Source organism: Falco biarmicus, chromosome 1 (assembly GCF_023638135.1).
Source record: "Falco biarmicus isolate bFalBia1 chromosome 1, bFalBia1.pri, whole genome shotgun sequence".
Lineage (NCBI taxonomy): Eukaryota > Metazoa > Chordata > Aves > Falconiformes > Falconidae > Falco > Falco biarmicus.
In genome coordinates this window covers 106,601,579-106,622,241 of record NC_079288.1, presented here as the reverse complement: position 1 = coordinate 106,622,241, position 20,663 = coordinate 106,601,579, and the positions used below count along the sequence as shown (strand labels likewise).

The 20,663-nt window shown below is 36.6% G+C and overlaps 1 protein-coding gene and 1 long non-coding RNA gene across 2 annotated transcripts in view; one reads left to right on the top strand and one right to left on the bottom strand.

Moving 5' to 3' along the window:
• The window catches only part of SYNPO2 (synaptopodin 2), a 95,919-nt gene extending 81,215 nt beyond the window's left edge, over positions 1 to 14,704 (bottom strand). Inside the window, exon 1 of the mRNA XM_056357404.1 lies at positions 14,460 to 14,704. Within this exon, the coding sequence (XP_056213379.1) occupies positions 14,460 to 14,588 (129 nt within the window). The 5' untranslated portion in view covers positions 14,589 to 14,704. The remainder of the gene's footprint in view (positions 1 to 14,459) is intronic.
• Positions 1 to 20,663, top strand: part of LOC130157592 (uncharacterized) — a 76,052-nt gene that overhangs the window by 52,921 nt on the left and 2,468 nt on the right. The window lies entirely within an intron of this gene.

Here is a 20,663-nt window from a genome sequence, read left to right as displayed (position 1 = left end):
CCCTGGGCTTTGTTGAAAAAGCACTATAGTTCTGCTAGCATGGCTCTATCAGCTTCTGGAGAGTTGCATCACAGAGTATGGCCTATGCTAAACAGTGTTAGTGAAATAAATGTCAGAACCTGAAGGCATGATAGGCTTCTGTTCTTTTCTCTCTTCTTCCATCCAAACCCACAAATAACAGAAATAAGGAATAAGGAAGATAATTGGAAAATGCTATGGGACTGAAATAAAAAAAACCTTTCAAATCTTACTCAGATGTTAGAATAATAGTAAGTTTTAAAGAATTTTCTAAAAATAACAACAAAAGAAACAAGGACATGCAAATGAACAGGATAATCTTGACTATCAAACATCTGGGAAATATAAGCACACATGAAAGAGCTAGTCATTTTAAGAATTTAATTTAATAACTCACCCTGTTCAAGAAGATTAACATGTGGCTATAAAATACCTACTTGCCATCAGAGTATTTCACCCCAACATAGTCCTAGAAAGTCTTTTGACAGCCCTAGTTACATTAGTTTAGGACAACAGCATTCATATTCATTTTGTGTGGCTACTGTTGCTCCAATGTTGCTACAAGTTATCCTGCATATTTTTAAACTAGGAAACAATGTGTCTAACTCAGTTACATTGTTGTGGCCATCTGGAACCTCCAAGAAACCTTAGTATGTATAAATCAAAAACTCTGCCAGATCTTCATTACTTGATTTTTAGTGCAAGCACTGCCTTTACTACATAAGAAAGCAACAAACAGCTGTATCTTGTACAGAGTTAAGAGGCACCTTTTGTAAGTACTTCTGAAATTAAGGCTCCGGCAGCTAAAAACCCAAAATCCTCCATGTAGTATTTCCCTTTAGATCTATCGAAAGTGCTTCATCTCCCAACAAAGGTCAAATACTAGTTTAAAAACATGAGACACAAGAAGAGGAGGACATTGAAATAACTTTCTTCTTCTCTCACATGCGTTGTGCTGCTTTCAGAGCTTTTTCATGGAAGAAAAGATAATCTGAATGAACATCTGACAATATGACAGCATGGTATTCACAAACGATTGATCAAGGGAGTGGCAGAAAGCCTGTGGTAATGGCAAAGTCAGCTCTGGTCTGTGATAGTTTTCCAAACGCTAAGCACCAAATAAAGGGAGTAGGAGCTAGAAGGAACTTGTGAAGATACAGCTAGAAACTGAAAAGTCATTTCTGTGGATCAGTTCTGGAATTTTTTATTTGTTTCCTGGGCAAGTACTTCCCTATGATTCATATTACTATATACCTTGGAAATTGATGCATGGTGTAGCTCCTTATCTCATGGCATTTTTTACAGCTGCCTAAGAAACCTTTAGTCAGACAGTGGCATTTTAAGCAGCTGAATAAGAATGTAGAAATGTACAGTGCTCTTTTTCACCTTAAAGAAGATAATCTGATTGCCTCGGAAGACATAACTTTGCTGACAACTCTTAGTAATATAAGTTTGAGGGAAAGGTCCTGTTATATGAACTGCTAGTATCTTCTCAAATTTCTCCGGGAAGCACACTTTTTAAGGACTGTGTAGTCTTTAAACAGATGTCACAGGTCAGCACCTTCATAAATTAAATTCAGTGTCAGAATCAGTGTCCAGTTTCCTTTTCTCTTTATTATTGTGCCCTGAAACTTACCTTTTCCTTATGAACTTAAGCCTAATAATTAATTTAAAGAAAATACACAGCAAGAACGTTTTAATGTCACTGTATCAGAGAGGATTTCTTTCCAGTTCTTTTTGTATGGAAAAAACCAGAAATCTGCACATTGAGGTAAAATTTATCTCATCCTCTGTGCCTGAAGAAAGAAGCCTTGATGCTAGAGATCACTGTGATTTGCAAGAAGAAAGAGAAGACCAAGTCTAACCTCTCCCCTCATGCCCCCCACCCCATATTCCACATGTGTTGCATAGGTATTTTACTCTGTGAAAGCGTTGATCCATGACTGACACCACAGAGGTGCAGCAAAGCTTTCTGCATTGGAAAGGAGAGGGTTCCAGAGATGGAAGGGATGTTTCCACATGGACAACCTCAGCAGATCTGATGGATGCACACTTGCTTCACCATAACCAGTATTAACTGAAGGATGGAGTTGGAGTCTACTGCTGAGAGGATTTTGCCTTAAATACTCCTTAGCTCTGTGCTCAGTCCAAGCAAAGCAGTCGTACAGACAAATTTCTGACCAGTCAAGTGCAGTTGTGGCAGGATTTGTATTTGAGATACTGGTTTAGATTGTGACTTAATTATGTTAGAATGATGGAGAAACTAGAGGTACACAAGGCCTAAGAGAGCCAAGTGAAACAGCCAAAATGAAACCCAAGCACAGGTAAATATTGTCTCACTTGAAAGTATCTTGCAAATGTAAAACTAAAGAAATCAAAAAAGTTCAAAGAAGCTTGTAAATGAAACTAAATTCACTTGGGCCATTGTGTAAGTTTTGCTTAAAGTAACATACAGGTATAATATGAACTTATGTGAATCCCTAAGAGAGAACACTGCTTTCCGTAATACTGTGAAACTATACAAACTATACAAACAGAAAGGACTTTGTAGCATATCGTTTCCTCTCCCAGTAAGGAGAAAGCTGTACAAGAGTCCTACAATAAAAAAGGGAACAGAAGTCACAAAGAAGCCTTTTCATGTAGCATTTCAACCATGTGCGGACCAAAGATCTTCTCCAGATATTAAACTCACTCTCACAATCTATGGGTTACTGAAAATATTATGCTCACTGGGAACTGTTGATGCCAGACAGCACAAATCTTATTTGAAGGCTTACTCATAATGATCTGATGGTAAACTTATTAGAAGAAGCTTTTCACTTGGATAACAGACAAGCTAGAAGTACTGCATAGGACTGAGGCAATAGGTAACTCCCACAGCTATGGTCTGTCACTGTATGTGCATCCAGTGTGATTGATGCAGTCACTGAAATAAATTGTGTTCCTTATTCTTGATGGAACAGATCTGCACATAAACATGGAACAATGAATATTTTCCAGCCTTAAAAAAAAATATTTGAGTCTAGAGCAGTGGGGAAAGATTTGGTTTGGCTCTCATTTTAGGTGACCTTGATTGTCATGCTGTTGCCTAGAACACCTGAAAAGAAAGTATTTTTTGCAAGAGGAAGGGTTCCTTCCCACCCTTTTTAGTTTCAACTAGGATTGCGCTAAAACATGATCCCATTTTTGCGGCTCTATTTTTATCCCAGCATCCAGTAGCTGATGAACCATGCCAGGGTTTAATTCTTCAGAGCTGGATGGTGCAGGCATCTAGAAGGCCTGAATTTAACCCTGATTTGAACACGCCAATGCATATTTCGTTTTTGTTTGCGTCAGTTAGCACCCAATATCAATTTGCGCCAATTCCCAGTCTCTGCAACTTTTCCTGGTCTCTTAGGCAAATCAGGCCTGGAAGCAAACAACAAGTGAATGACCCAGAAGGCTGGTACGGGGCTGGGCACCATTGTTCTCAGGCCATGGATTTCAGTGCTCCATTTGTTCATGTAGTAACGCTAAAAAAAATGACAGGCCACAAGATAACTATCTCTGCAGGCTTAATTACTGTACCCCTTTGTACTGTTCTTGCCAGTGTAGAAAAAGAGCCATTCATGGTCCTTTCACTACATTTAGATATGCTGTATTGTTTTTCACTGTTCCTGTAAATAAAGAGGAGGAAAGCTGTAACTCTGAGAGTTTGGGAAATTTTTGCTTTTGTAGAATGAAAAGAAGTTTTAAAGGCAAACCCTTTTTGTAGCCACAAATTGTGCCCTGAAATCAGGAATCTTTTGGTAACATTATCCTGGTGATCTGGAAAATTACTTAAAAATGTCAGACATTTAGGAGCTGAATCAGGGCCTTTCAATTACGATTCAGTCATGGAAAAATGAGTTGGATCCCACCTGTACTGATCTGTTGATTTAAAACCATTCAAGTAAAAATAGGCTTAGGCTGCAACATTTCCAACTCTTCAAGGATGCATTCTTGGATTTTGTGTACTTCATGGGAGTCTATTCTTCATCAGATTGGTAAAATAACCAGATTTTAGAAGAACTAGTATTACAGAATGAAGTCATGACTGAAAGGGAGGGCAGAGAAAGGAAAAGCAGGATAACAAGGAATTTATTAAAAAAATCATTTTAATATAGCTCAAAATGCAGTTTGAATTGGATACAAGACCTGGGAGACTTCTGTCATCTCCAGGGCTCCCAGCCCTGTCTGCTCTGGCTGTTGTCGATTGAGCTGGAAGAAACTGAGGTTTGACATAATGGTTTTTTATACTACTACTATTTATTATTGTTATTATTATTATTATTATTATTATTATTATTATTATTATTATTATTATTATTATTTCACTACATGTATTCAATAGTGGTGTGTAATACTACTACTGAATGTTCATAGTATAGTGTAAAATAGGTGCAGAAATATTTTTCTGGTTTGTGTTTAAAGGATTATGACTGCCTTTTTCTTAAGGCCTTCTGAAATATTCCTTATTAGTTAATTAATTTTTAAAGATCAAAATATGTTCTAATTATAGTGTTATGAAACAACAAATCAAACCCTAGTACAAATTTATGGAGCCCTCCTTAAGGATATTACATTTATGTGCAGGGAATAATAAGAAGTGAAAGGAAGATTTGGGATGATTAATTTGGTATGATGTGATTCTTGACTTGTTTTATATACGTATATCTCTTGAAGGTATAATTCTACACTTTCAAATTATTTGGTTTGGGAGGTACTGAGCTGAACAATACTTATCAGCTTCAGTAAGAAAACACAAAAGCTAGGAACCAAAATTTCTCCAAGGTGTAACTGTCTTTGCTTTCACTTACCTATGATTTTGGGGATTGTGAGTAAGAGCACCATCTAGTGATAATCAATAATGTCATTATCATGAAAAGATCATGTTCAGTCTGGACATAAATGCACACTACTAATTCACTTAGCAAAGGGAACTGGGAGCTTGAAAGGAAACAGTGTTCTAGTTGTGATTTCCAGTTCCATTTAATGACTTTGATTTTGGTGCATGCTGAAGTGTTAGTCTTCCCGTTGATACTCCTAGACATGCACAACACGTCTAAAGACTAACTTTGGCCGACAATATCAATATCATGAGATAACACTTTAAAACTAACATTTTGTTTCATAATTCAATGATGTAACTTTATTATGTATTATTGTAACAAAACCCTCCAAGTTTGTGAATGACTCATTTTATATTGATCAGCATAAAGTACTTATTCCACTGATGGTGAATTTAGGTGAAACCATTCTGATTTGCTAGGTATCATGTTTTTTTGAAAGCAAACAACTCTGAAACTTTGCTATTTGGCTTTTTTCAGTGAAGGATGTCAAACAGCTGTTCCTCTGTAAGGTTCTTAGGCATTAAATAATATTATATGTTAGAATTTGCTTAAAACATCCATGCTTAATGATAGTTTTTTCCTACATTGAAAAATTTTATAAGTCAGTTTTACACTATCCATTCTGCAAGTATTATTTCAGAGTGCGGGAAGATCATTGTGAAGATATGATAATATATAAAACTATTTATCCCTTTCAGATTATTTCCATATGCATCCTCTGTAATTAAATCAGTGGCTTATAGCAGCTAGTCTTTGAAGTGATCTCTGCAAAATAGGAAAACGTAGTTTCTGGAACAAAATGCTGATCAGTGTACTCCAGCCCCATCTGTTAAGCTCTAGTAGTTAAGAGATTTCTGTCGTGAAAGACTTCATGCAAAGTAGAAAGTTTCTTGTATTTCTTTCAGTCCAAAGGAAGTTCCCTGGAAGTGATGGGCATTATTCTAACCAAGTGACAAGGTTTGAAGTCTGAGGCATTGTTTGCCCACAATTTTCAGTGAATTTATTGAAAGTGATGCTTAAGTAAGTAACTGTACTTGAGTATTTAAATAGAAGTACTACCAAGAGAATGGTAAGAGAAAGCAGATCAAGAATTTGTGGCAGAGAAGACAAGGATTTAGAGAGATAAATAGGGAGGTGAACTCTTCAGGAGCACCAGTGGTACCAGGCAGGGGAAATTTGGTCTTACTAGTTTTTGTACCCGTCATTCCGTTTGTGTTTGATTCTGTTACTTCATAGTGCCACATTGTCTTCATTTTAGAAACTTCCTTAAAATTCAATATTGTAGCAATTTATGCCATACGTGGCATGTTTATGCTACAGAGAATGTATCAAATGAAACCAGCAGTATAGAAAACAATAGCTTACCTACTTTCTTCATAGTTCTGACCATCACCGGTTCATCTGCTAATGAATTGTAATATAAAACATGCTTACAAAACCCAAAGCATCCAGCTTCCTAAATGGGACCACATTTCTAAAACATACTGACAAAAAGGCAAGTTTATAAAATAATAATTTTACAGCTATACAATCCAGGATGACATAACTCTTTTGAAGCAAAAGGTTACCCATGCATTTGATGCCCCAGCCCAAAGGTATGAAGGAGATATCAAACAAAGAAGGAAACTTAAAGGGTTCAGAACACATTTCTGTGGAGGCAGAACGACAACTTCTAGAGAGTGTTTCCCTGCTAAACAAGAAGATTCTGTGCCATGGCCAGGACTGCAGCACATGATAGAGAGCTCAGGGTATAATCTCATTGGCTCTGGCAAGCTTAGAGCTAGGTTTTCACTGTAATTTGCCTTCCATGTAAGCAACAAATAAAGCAGCCACTTCTTCACTGTTCTGAGCACCCCACTGAGAGCAAGGTGCTGAGTTGTTGAAGATTTTTGGCTTTCATGTCCAACGCCATGTTGTATTGGCAGGTAATCAAAAAAACAGCACTTTGATTTTGGTGCATGCTGAAGTGTTAGTCTAAATGTGCATTTATACATTAATGTCTCATCCTAACATCCACACTGACTATGGACTACAGATTCTAATTAAATGGGACAGATGGGAAAAATTACAGAAAAGGAAAAAGAAATCCACTGTGTAACTTGTGTACATTAGGTCTGAAATTTAAAACCGTCAAGCTGATATCCAGGGGTTTTTTTTACAGCCAGTTTCGTTCTAGCCAACAAACAGTGCTTGTAAGTACTGGTTGCAATCTAAATGTTATCATTTTTGTCCACAGTTAATTCCATGCACAGAACTGTTCCTCTTAAAGTTGAAGCTATTTCTGCAAATCAGTCTCATTTTATAGAGTGCTAAGCATTTAATCTATAAAATATGGTTCCTTAAAGTAATTTCTGCTCTAAATATTTCTGCTGTAAATATGAAGAACATTGAGTTCTGTGTTTGGAAGAAAGGCCTTCCATGATATGCATAAATTGCTAGCTGTATCCTCTCAAACAATCTGACACAATCCAAAAGGGTTTTGTAAACAACATTTCCTGTTGTGATATTTTAATGCGAACTTGGCTAAAAAATCTTACTAGTGCATTCATAATAAGAATGCAATAGCAGAAAATACAGAACAATGAAATATAATAATATCTTGCAGTGTATTTTTTAATGTTTCCAGCAAAGAAACTAAAAAATGAAGCAACACTTAAACAAAGCACTTAATCTAATTTAGTAGGAATACACTGTTTGGGGGGTTTTTTTAGCTTGTTTATTTTAAATCAGTGTGAATTATGTTGTTCATTCTATTCCATTGAAAACTCACTTAGCATGAGAGTTGGAAGAGTATCTATTGGAAACAAGCACAAATGAATACTACCATGTATCCAAACCATGCTTGCATTTACCTAAATACTGTGGAAAGCATGCCAAAACTAGCGTGGTATGTAGCTCTGTATATATCCAAAACAGGGTATACGATCATGTGCTAGATCAGCCTGCTGTTTTTAAACAACTAGATGGGACTTTAATACTAAACATTTCCAGTGGCACAATTGCTGGAATGCAAAAGTCTGAAACTAGAAAATGCAGACCCCTAACCTTCAGAAGTATGTGTAAACCTTTGCTGGTAAAGGTGTATGAATTTTTATTTCCCTCATTATTTTTCTAACTAGCAATGGCAGATTTTCAGGAACAGTTATTTTGTAGTGGTCTATTTTAGTTAGGTTTTGGGAACTTTAGTTTGTTCTTTTGTTTTGCAAAATAAACTTAACCTCTATAAAGCCTAGCTTCTTCCCAGTTTGTTAGTAGAAGTTTTGTCATTTACTTCAGTAGAAGCTGAATTTTGTTATCTAAATATGTGCAAAAATGTATTGGTTATTACACTGGCTCAAGGTTTGTCACTGAGTCAAAATCCTCTCCAGAAAAGATAGATAAAACCACATTTTTCCACATAACTCCTTATGTGAAAGAATATGTAAATATGCCTCGCAGGGTTTTCTGTATATCAGCAAATACTGGCTGTGTTAGATGGTCTGAAGAGTGAATTTGAGAATAAGAGTTTGTCCAGACTGCAAAAACAAAATGTGTTTGGCAATGTATTAGCTAGAAATTCAAACAAACGGTTCTAAATACAGTCCAAGTATGGCAATGTGTCTTTAAAATCATGTAGGTTAACTCTAAACTCCCTTTTTTTACTGCCAGAATTAAACTAGCATGTTTGAAACGTGGCCTGCTCTGTCTGCTGCTAATGTGTGAAGTTGTAGTCAAATTGTGTTTAAAATGTCAATTGATAATAAGGAAATATCAGCAGGGTCATGTTAGCTCAATACTGAGCACTTACACAGCATGTGGAGCATCTTCATTTCAAACACAGTAGTATATAGTAAGATCCTGCTTGACTATGGAATATAAGTATATTTTCAGAAACAGCACCAAAGCACCAACACCAACTCCAAGATTACTTTTAATGTCATGGAATCATAGAATGGTTTGTGTTGGAAGAGATCTCAAAGATCCTCTAGTTCCAACTCCCTACCATGGGCAGGGACACCTCCCACCAGCCCAGGCTGCTCCCAGCCCCGTCCAGCCTGGCCCTGAGCACTGCCAGGGATGGGGCACCCACAGCTGCTCTGGGCAGCCTGCGCCAGCGCCTCGCCACCCTCACAGTAAATCTCACATGTCATCTGGAGATGATCTGGAACACAGAGCTGTATCTTCCCTTCGTCTTGCTGGGAGGATGGTGCTCCTAGGCCATCAGTGCAGGGGCAAGCAGGGGAGCAAAATCCCTCATCTGTGTGACTCAGCACTGAAATGAGCTAGGAGCGCAGGTATAACACAGCTATATTTATCATGTCTCAACTAGAATGTAGTGACCAGAAGCTCAGCTTTTACTAACCTACTTTTTCTGCCTGGAAGTACAAGCATTTGGCAATGTTGACAATCTAAGAGAATGACAGGAACTTGAAAAAGTCTCCTTAAACCCAGTGGCTTTGATGTACTTTGTGGATGGGCCAACTGTGTGCTAACATACCTCATATGTGTGACAGTGACATTCTTTGCCTTACCCAGGATCAAAAGCGTAACTGTACTACTAGGTCTTATCCTTCTTTATTTTTTTCTACTAGACTAAGGTCAACTTCATGAAAGCCACTTGGGATTGTCCTGCAAGTGTAAAGTATTTCAGAAAAATGCAGGGAGAAAGTCAAACTACTGCAACAGAGCCCACTTCTGTATACATCCAGCATTAAGTAATTGTATTCAGACATCAACTTTTCACAATGTTGGTTCAGGTTGTTCCCAAGTCTTTGAGTTTCATTTTCAGTTTCAGGTTCCAATTAATCCAAAATGGTGAAACTGAGACTTGAATTGAAATCTGAGCATTTTGGTAGACAAGAGCACAAGTCTAAAATGACTGGGCAGCCAGTTGTCACATGTCATTACCGAGCCAAAGGTGAAACTACTACTTGTGCAGCAGCAGAAGTCCATTTCAGAAACTGGCAAAATAGTCACAAACTGTGTAAGTTTTGCATGAGGCCTAGTTGCAGCTGTTGGATTTAAGCCCTGGACCATCAAAGCATTTCATAGGATTAATTACGACTATAGTTAACATTTACCAGACAATGTGAAATTGCATGATATTTGGCACAGAAGAAAATGTCCATATTAGAGCAAAAATTTTCAGGGTGCAAAATCACGTTGGTAAGAGTTTCATAATAACAATTATGTTCTTTCAAATAACTTGACATTTTAGACATTGTAATTGCAGTTATGCACTGGCAAACTGGCAGTGTAGAAATTAGAGGAAGGGAAACATTACTATTATATTTTTCTAAAAATTTAGTTGAAAAAAATTGCTAAAAAAGTACATAAAATCTGTCATCACTTTAAAAAAATATCATGGTGTTTCTCCATATGCAACTACATACTGTTCTGCCACTGATGAATCAGGGAGAGGTCAGGATGAATGCTCTTATAGATCTAAAATAGGACAACATGATCCCCTTTGAAGGTATCTTTCTTGCTGAGGTGTATGTACGTAGAAATATCTCTGTATGTACTATATATAGACTAGAGTACTTCCAGAGCTGTGGTGATCTGAATTCAGTAACGTGAGGCACCTTGTTTCAATAACATTAGTTTCCCAAATGTCTCAAGCATGAAAACCTACAACACAATTGATCATATGGATTTTTAAGCATCTGTTCATTTTTACTTTCAGGATACTGATAGGAAAAAGAGGACTGAATTTCCTTTGAAGTGCTTAGAGGTCTGAGTCATGGAACTTACTGCCCTTGCGTACTAGAACTACTTGGTTAAGTTCCCAAACTTAAATTAGCAAGACTTTGAGAGATACAATGAGTTCATCAAATTGATGTTTGGTGTTCATAACACAGATGCTAAGAATAATGTACCGCTATTGCAACCAGATAATTTAATGGGGTTTCATCATGGTTGAATTATTAATCTAAATCATCTGTAGGACAACTCCATTAAATTACCTATTGTAAAAGAGATGCTTCTTAAAGGATATAGCTTCATTATATATAACTGAGCTGGTATTGTTAAGTATTATTAGAAAAATTCACAGGACTTTCTTTAAAATGCTAGTCTGGAAAACCATTATTTTGTACACACAGTTTTTATATATTATAAATTAAAAACCTCAAAGACATTTACGAGAAAAAATATATATTTATAAAAAAAACAGATCTCACAGTGGAAACATAAAGGACATCGCATGTCACTTTGCTCTTACATATCTTTAATTCTTAGCCTTCTAGGGTCAGTGTTGTGCTGAGATTTCCCAGCTGTCTCCTGCTTTGGGAAAGCTGTCCTACAGTGCACTACTGACATGGTCTAGTGTCTTGGTGCATACACAACACAACTGATACCACCACTGTTTTCCTTAGCTTTATACTCCCGATTATAGAATATTTTTTTTAAAAAAAATAACATTCATTTATTGGATATCCTTCTTAGCACAATACATCTTTCGATGCAGTATTTAAAATAGATTTTTTGAAGTCTTTACGTTATATGTGGACAGTATATAGAATATGCAATTTTTTTTTAACTGAAAATGATTTTTTATGAAGTATTTACAACATTAGTGGACATAACAAACTAAGTTGATGTACAGAGCCAGGGTTGGGAGGAGAAGGGGTGTTAAAAATTTTGTATGCCTCTACAGAGAATGAGTCAAAAGTTTTCAAAATGTGCATTTTGAATAAGAGTTAAAAATGGGCAACCAAAATTGTACTTTCTGAGACTTAAAAAAAAATGCATTTGTTGCAATCTCTTATCTGATAAATTACTGAAATTTCTTGAATCTAATGGTTGTAAAATTATTTGCTGATGAAAATTTCCTATTTTATGTGCTGGTGAGAAAAAATATCAAGATATTTCTTAGTGACATTTCTTTAGCTTTCAAAAACAATACGTTTCCTTTATCAAAAGGGTAGATAAGTGTGAATTTGGGATTTTTGCATCCTGTCACATTTTCATGGATTATCTCATTTCCCTCCATTTTACATCCCTTTCCCCTTTAGATCTGTGTCACAACCACTGCTCTGCTCATGACCTGAGTGCGCTTCCCTCTGCAGCAGTCTGGGGCTATACCATGCCCAGGTTATGTTGGCAACCAGGTGAGCCAACCTCTCTGCAGCTTTACCAGCTCCTGTGAGCTGAGACACCAGAACCAGAAATACTCACTTCTGACAAAATCTCAGTTGGTGTAAACTGGCAATGACCCACTGATTCCATGGGACTACATTAGTATGTACCACTGGAGAAGCTGCACCTTGAACTGGGGAAAAATCCCAAACAAAACAAAATAATTTTTTATTCTGTTTAGGATACACAACCTTTTGATTTTGGAGACGGTAGGAAAATTACTATGCACTCTTTACATAACTCTTTATGGTTTTGTGAATTATTAGATTAAGTTTTCACAGATAACAATAAAAACTGAAAACTCCATCTCCCCAAACACAGTGTAGCTGCAGCCGCCCCCACCTTTCTGTGCCTCAACCCAACAGCAGTGCCTGACCTGGAGACCCACATCTGTGCACCTCTGAGTGAGCCTAGGCTCCCCGGGGAGGTCGGCGAAGCCTGCAGACAGAGGAAGTCCCAAAGAAAGCTGTGGCCTGTTAACTCCAACTTTCAGGTTTCCAGCCAGATACTTGTGTCAATTTTCTAATCTCACTGATCCTGACCAATTATTATGCGTGGAGAAATGAGTGATCTGGAACTCATAAAGCACCCAGTCCACCACGCTTGTAACACTTACATATGCTGATATGCATGTACTTCTACAAAGGGTGTTCTGAGGTATTATATTACATGGCCTTTCGATTAGGTTCATTTGCAAGAAAACAAACTCATGCTTCTTTGATTTTTTTTCTAAATATGCCTATTACTATTTTTCTCATTTTAGATATATTTTACTGGTGGATTTTCCCCTTAGAAGTAAGGCACAACTATTACTATGTATCTAGTTCTCAAGTCCCAAATTTTAGTGGTAAAACAGAGCCAAGACTGAAGTGTCACAGTCAAGGATGTGAATATGGGAAAAAAAAATTATAGCCCATTTTTATCAGGGAAGCTAAAGCTTAATCAGATTATTGTGTTCAATCTACTGTGCTTTTTACTTTTGGGTTTATGTAATAAAGAACTCTTGCCTTTTACCGTTACTTACAATTTTTTAAGTTCTATTTACAAATTCTCACTAGATGGCAGGATTCCACTGTCATCTATTATCAGTGGTTTATACTTGCAAAGCAACAGTTGCCCATTGGTAGGAAAAAGACTTAAACATGTTCAAGTTTTGCAAAATATAAAAACAAACAAAAAACTTAACAGTAATGAGAAAAAATATACATATACTCAATAAATCATAGCTCTATTACTGAATATGGTTAATATTATGGACTGAAAATCATTGAAAATAAAGAAGACTTTCTATTCCTGACAGAGGAACTAAAAGGACCTTCTTGTATAAAATGAGGCAAACTTACTGTTTCTGCTGTTTGTGAAAAAGTTAACTGATGCAGTAAATAAAATTTAACTAATTAATAAATATATTGACACCTTAAGAAAGTTAGAGCTTAAATAGCTAAACTACTGATCTAAAATACAATATCAATGAACAAAAATACTTAACACTCAATGTACTGGACTAGATTACCAAGACACTAAAAGGTGATAAAATACATTTTAATATCTGTCCCTCAATTTAACAGGGCAGAATGCATTGTACAGTGATCAGTCCTAGTATGATTTCAGCCAGTGGTATTTTGCTGACCTCTGAGCTCTGGACCAAATTTGTCCCTCTTGTCTAGGAGACCAGAATGCAGCTCCATACAGTTACATAAGCCTTAATAACCATGACAAATCTTCATTGTTGCAGCAGTAGAGAAGCTATTGCAATGGAGTGAGCACTGATTTTTAGCAAAACTATTTTTTAACTATTATTTTTGCAACTGGGCGTTACCAGTTCTTATTTTTAATTTATTCTGAATTTCTGCTGTTCGTTTTGCTCTCATTTTATACATTAAGGTAATTTATGAACTGTTCATTAATTTTCAGTTTTGCTTATGAAATATAAAGGGGAATGTTTGGCGTCTATTAAAGCTGCTTCTAGGACTGGATAACTTTCCAAAACCAGCGATAACTCAGTGTAATGCTTTCCAGGATTCCCAAAATAGTAAGAACATTTTCTCATGATAAAGCTGTATTTATTCTATGACTAGACTTGAAAAAGTATCATAAATAGATGACTGAAACAGTATTTCCTAATATGAGATTCAGTTTTGCGATATGCCGACAGGATTCAGAAACCTATAGCAAAACTAACAGGAGCTGAAAGGCATAGATCATTGCACAATTTCAGACCTTTAACATTTAAGAAAATGTTAGCAATACTTGCAAGCTACCAAAAAGTAATCATTCCTTTTTATTGAAACTAACATAATCAGCACCTGCAAAACATCTTAGCAAAATCAAACAAGCATCACAATAAGACCTACACCAACCATTTCACTGGAAGCAGTATATATTTAAACAAACTATTCTCTTCACTCGTGTTCACAAAACACTGATAACATCTTTCTCTCATGATCCTACCTTGGCGATTTGCAAAGGCTGCTTTTGCTCCTTGCCACCTTGCAATCTAAAGCCCCAAGGCGCCCCTCCACTCATAGCAATGCAGAGATAATCCCCTGTGCCCATTTTCCTGGTGCAGTTAGGCAGCATTCATTTACAGAAGAACATGAAAAGTTTGTCTTGCAGATGTTCAGCAAGCTGGAGATTTGTCTGCCAGGCAGAGCTGGAGACCCAGAGCACCACACTGTTGCTGCTGCTGTGTACTGCACTAGCAAATGTAGTCATTCAGAAGAACGTAAGAGCTCCCTCGGACCAAGGGCACAGCCCACTCTTTCGTCAGATTTCTATGCTCAGCCCACCTTCAAAGTAAAGTAAGTAACGTTGAGGAAACGCACACAAAGAGACTCGGCCACGAGTCAGGAAAGGCTGTATTTAAACATGACTCTCGTGACAGCTAAATCAAAACCACAACAAAAAGAAGTGTACACTTGCCGGTGACAATTTAGGACTTAAGTTTACTTTAGTAAATGGTACCAGACATTTTAAACTCTAATTTACCCACTTTCTGCATTCATATGCCAAACAAAGAAGGAAGCAGAATCGAGTGATAAATCACGTACATCCTCTGCATAACTGATATGTTTAGATTGAACTAGTTTTATGATTTTCATATCTACCCTGCATACGCTTTCTGCAGCACTGCAGGTATTAAAAAAAAAAAAAAAAAAGAGAAAAGTTTTATAATGTCCCTGTCTAGGAATCGCTGCTTTTGCTGGTTATCTCTAACCTTAGTGTAGTTTAACATGCACTGCTATTTAGCAGTGACTTGAATTATTATTGGACCCTAATAATACCTGTCCTTAATGCAGCCTGTTGCCTTTCCTACCAGAGAGGGGAAGAGGATTAGTGGAAAGTATCAGATCTCTCTACTGATGCTATCAATGGATGATTTGCATTGTGTTATTAAAGGGCAACCTCACCATAAGCATGAAAAAGAAAAGATTCAGTGGGAAATTAATTTGCAGGTGCCTTACATGACCTGGGTTTAGTTCTGTTCCCCATTGCTGACTTCGGGTAATGCAGACTGTAAACAGCTGAGCTCCTCCGGGTCTAGTTGGAGTGACTTAAGAGGTGACTGTTCTTCAGAAAGGATGAATATTCCCCTAGCTGAGTGTTAACAACTGACAGTGAAGCGCTCCTGCTTGCCTCAGCCCGAAGCCAGCTTGCTTGGCTTAAATCATGCTGCATTTTGAACTGAGCTGGTTTGAAAGGAAAGTGTTCATCAGGTGGGCAGAAACATCTTTAATGGCTAGGCTAGTTTCTGAAGCAAATACCTCTTGCTTTGAGACCCAGGTTGTTGGGGCTTGATGTCAGATTCTCATAGCCTAAATTCCACTGAGGTCCCTATACAAAGTGGTTTTGGTTGGCTGGTTCTAGGTGTTCAGTGATGTCAGGGCAACAGGAAACAGCATTTAAGTTACACGACTTTGCATCCGAGTAGCTGGTAACCACTGAGCCTTTACACCTAAGCCTGTGTATCTGTCAATTAAGTGTCCCTGGAGTGATGCTTCCTTACACTACAGCCATGTTCTTTAAAGACCATTAGGCAAAATATCATAGTAGAGACAGGATCTTCTGATTTTCAGTTAAGCTGAAATATTATGGATGGAAAAACTGGGCAGGCTTTTAGGCACTTAAGCCCTTCATCAGGCTGTGGAAGACACTAAGGTAACCCAGAGACTGGGTGGAAACAAGCTCCCTATTCAAACAGAGGAAAATGTCACTCTTTAGATATCAGGATTTAATGGGAGGAAGAGTGTTTTCTTTATTGACTAGAAGTCAAAGGCTCTGGAGAAGCAAAACAAGCACAGCTTGCCATATAATTAAATACTTAAGGAAAACACTATCAGAGAAGGCATACTCAGAAAGGGAATGTCTTTAAAGGAACTTTGCTAGACAACCTCTGAGTGAAGACACCTCATTTAAAATAACTCAGTTCAAGGTGGCTAACTGCTTATTATCTTGTGTAATGTTTATTTGTTGCTATTAGCAGACAGTTTTCTAGTCTTTCCCTAGGCAGAATCTTATTTTAGACACAGTTCTCTCCCTTTTGCCTAAAGATGCATGTTTTTATAGATTCTTTTATGGCAACAGAATTCTTAAGTATATAGCTGCAAAAAATGCCCTATGAAACTCTGTTAAACACAAAAAATAAATAGTTTTTTTAGGAATATGAATCACATAATTGTCAGCCCTTCAAATGTTATCCATTTATGATTAAATTTATATATTTAGTTACTGTTAGGGTGTTTTGAGCTTGTATTAGACTCTCTTTTATCATTTCAGTAAAAAGGAATAATAAAACCTGATGTCTGTTTCTGAACTTGTTCATATACTTACTGCAGAAAAATTAAGGAGAAACACCCCTCCATTTGCATGGTCATATATTTGATGGGAATTTGTACTAGATGTAGATGGTTCTATCTCTTTGACCATATAACAGAACAGTGTAAAATGATAAGACTGAACAATCTTAATTAGTCATTGCTCAGCTGAAAAAATAACCAGTCAGAACACCAGGATGTGTTTGATTTTGTTTTATGCCATACATGAAATGTCTCCGTACAGCTGCTAAAGTATCAGCAGCTGGTGTTCCTTAGAGTTAATCCCCCACCATTTATTGTCGTTAAGGCAAAAAAGCAGAGAAGCACTTTAAATTTGATTTAAATTTGGCAAAATCATGCCAATGGTTTTGGCTAAAATCACCATGTAAAAAATAAGAGAAATTTCTCATAAAAGCAAAATTAACAGTTGTCTACAACATTGTAAGCTAGTTTTTTTGATCCTTAAAGTTTAATACCTTAGTGTTGTTTAATGTTCTACTGACTACTCATTGTAATACATGTTGCTGTAGTAGTTAAATCAGCTTGTGGAAGTAATACCAACAATAGGTAACATCATTGATGCTGTAAGATCTCTGCTATACAATTTTTTTTTTCCTGCTGAGTTTGTATAAATATTGTGTACTGCTAATTACTCCAGAACAATTTGTGGAAAGAATGTAATATTAAAAAAAAAAAAAAACAAAACCAACAAAAAAACCCCAAGACTAACAACAAAACAAACCTCAAAATCTTCAGACTAAAAGTAACCCAGTATAATGACAAAGCTTTGGGGACGTTTAAACCTGATATACTTAAACTTGCTTGAACTGGCAAGAATTGTGGTCCTAAGAAGAGAACAAAGGTAGGAAAAATAACTTTTTTCTATTCAGTACGTTGAGGGGGTTTTATAACAACAATTCCAAACAAATTGCTGCTTTTCTTTTTCTAAGAGAGAATTTGTTGCATGCTCCACAGTAAGAAAAATATTTGAAGTCTGTAACTAAACTATTCCTGTGATGGGGAGACCCAAAGCTTCCTGTATGTTAATCCAACAAATAATACTCTATAGGCATTAACAACTCCCATTTGCCTTATATGACTTTCTCAAATGCTTATGCTGCGGCCTATCTTGCTTTTTAATACTAGTCTTACCTGGTTGTACATTCTCAGCATCCTTTGGGATTTCTAAATGCTGGTCAGAAAGTGGACATCAAGATAAAAGTGGAGTCATTCCTGGGGCTTATTACATTTTGGTCTCTGTGGATTCTATAGGATAAATAAATTGCATAAATTCTGAGATACTTTTTGAAATCCACTAAAAAGTTTAAAGCTAATGGCAACCGCAGCCACTTAACCACTGCCACGTCTCCATCATTTCACTAAGACCTAACGATCTGATTCTAGGCAACAACCGATATAAATTTTATGTCACAAGAAATAACTTTCTAAACTCAGTAAATGACAAATTCCAGAACTCACTCAACATCTATCTGTGCCCAAATAACAGGTAAAGCTTTGGCTTGTATAAGATCTTCTATGATGAGATCTGTCTTAAAAAAATTCAAGGTCAAACCCTCACCTGCTCACCTGCTTTCAAGAACTGCCAATCAAAAAATGTAGCACATTAGCCTTGATGAGCTGTGATAAACTAAGAAAAGCCATACTTAGACGAAAGTGAGACCATCTATCGTAAAATGTTGTCTTTGATAGTGGGTGGGAAACAGTTACTTAGGGAAAAGAGTAAGAACATGGAATATGCACACTACTTTCCTCAGGAGGCCTCCAGTGACTTCCACTCAAAAACTTCTTCAGCTGGATGCAGTTCCTCTGTACTTAGTAACAGTTATGCTTTTCTCTTCCATTAACTTTTCCATGTGGTTTCCTCTTGACATAACTTTTAGTATCTCTCATAGGAAGTAATTCCTAACTTCATTGTGACATGATCACCTTTGCTTCTTAGAATCTGGATCCTACAGATTCATTTGATGTCCCCTGCTTCAGAGGAAGCTGTGACCAAGCAATTGCCAGCCACACTTTCCACTATTTCTGTATAATTTTAGAGACCTCTTACATATCCATCTCAGTCATCTTTTCTCAAGGGAAGAACAGAATAGTTATTCTTTATACAGAAGCTGTCTCATTATCCTCATTGCCTTTCTCTACATCCTATATAGTTCTATATCCTTTCTGAGATAGGGGCCTGGAATGCCACACAGTCTTCAAACCCCAGTCAAAGTTGGGATTTGTACAATAACAGGATGCTCTCTGTTTTGTTCTCTAGTTGCTAACCCAAACACTGCTAACACCTGATTTGCTTTTTCAGACGCTGCTGAGTTGATGTTTTCACGGAACTATCTGTCAAAATCTTAAAATCTTGTCTGATGATACTCAGTTCAAAGATCATTGTTTTATATGTGAATTAATGGGCTTTTTTCCCAGTGTGTATTACCTTATACTTCTAAGCCATGTTATGGTATGGCTGCTTAGTTTTCTTAAAAGCCTTTTGTGAAGGATTTTGTTGAAAGCCTTTTGTAAATCCAAGATCAATCAGATCACCCTTATCCATACGTTTTTTGATCCCCTCAAAGGACTGCCTTATGTTTGTGAGGCAGGACTTCCTTTTAAGAAAACCTTTTTAACTCTTCCCAGATAAGTCATATTTTTCCAGATGTCCACTGTTCCATATTATATTTTCCACCTATTTGTTTTATGTAGCTATCGGGCTGACAGGATTGTTGTTTTCTGAATCTCTCTTGGAACACTTATGTTAAAAAATGGCACTCTCTAATCTCAGATAACAGTTTTAAGCAAGAGTCAGCTATTCCAGCATTGAATTCCTTTAAAGCTCTGTGTTTTGGTGACTGCTTCTTAATTTTATTTGCCTCATCTACTGTAACTTGTCCATATGTTTTCTTTTCTTATTATAGTAATCATTTATGATTCTGAACAGTTTTACTCTAAGTGGATTTATCTAAAATCTAATTTAAATCAAATAGTTCTGTAGCTGAGTTCAGAAGATATTCTACAAGTGTGAGAAGAAATAAGACATATGTTTGTCTTTCATTCAGCAATAAAAGCAAAGCTGTCATTTCACCTAGTTTCCTACAATAGTATCCTTGGTCTGTGGATACTTTAAAAATGCAAACCTTTCCACCTATTCCTTAGTAATGAGGAAGGGGGGGGGGGGGGGGGGCATATCATGATCTCTAATTTATGGGCAGCATTTTACTTCTGTAAATACCCAGATGGTCTGATTTCCTCCTTTTTATGCATTTCATTTTCTTTTCCTTTCTGATTTTTTTCACATAAAATCAACATTAGTTCCCTAAAAAATGCCTATTTTAACAGCTTTCTAGTAGATTCTAACTGTATCATCTGTAAACAATTTAATAAGCTACCCAGTTTATTGTGGGATGTGATTTTAGCCAAATGGGAGAATCAGCAGGGGAAAAAAAACAAGAAAAAGAAGTTGACAGTGCTGATTTGTGTGTTTGTTTATTAATTATATGGAAAAAACTCCACTTGTAAATATATAGCTAGTTTAATGGAACAAAAGATAAAATCACAGCCATGCCACGAAAACATGACATACAATCTCTTCCAAATGAAGTTAAAATGGCCTCTTCTAATATATCCCTTCAAATTAGAATATTTTTTGTTTAAAGTGGCTTCTGCAAGCTGGGTAGTGTACGGCAATGTAGCATGTTATTGTCCCAAATCACTGCCTAAGAACATTTCTTGTCTTGTAGTAGTACAACTCAGAAGTTGCATAAGGTGAAAACAACTTTAGAAGACAAAGTTAAACATCATTTTCCACAAACCTTACAGAGGTAGAAAAATA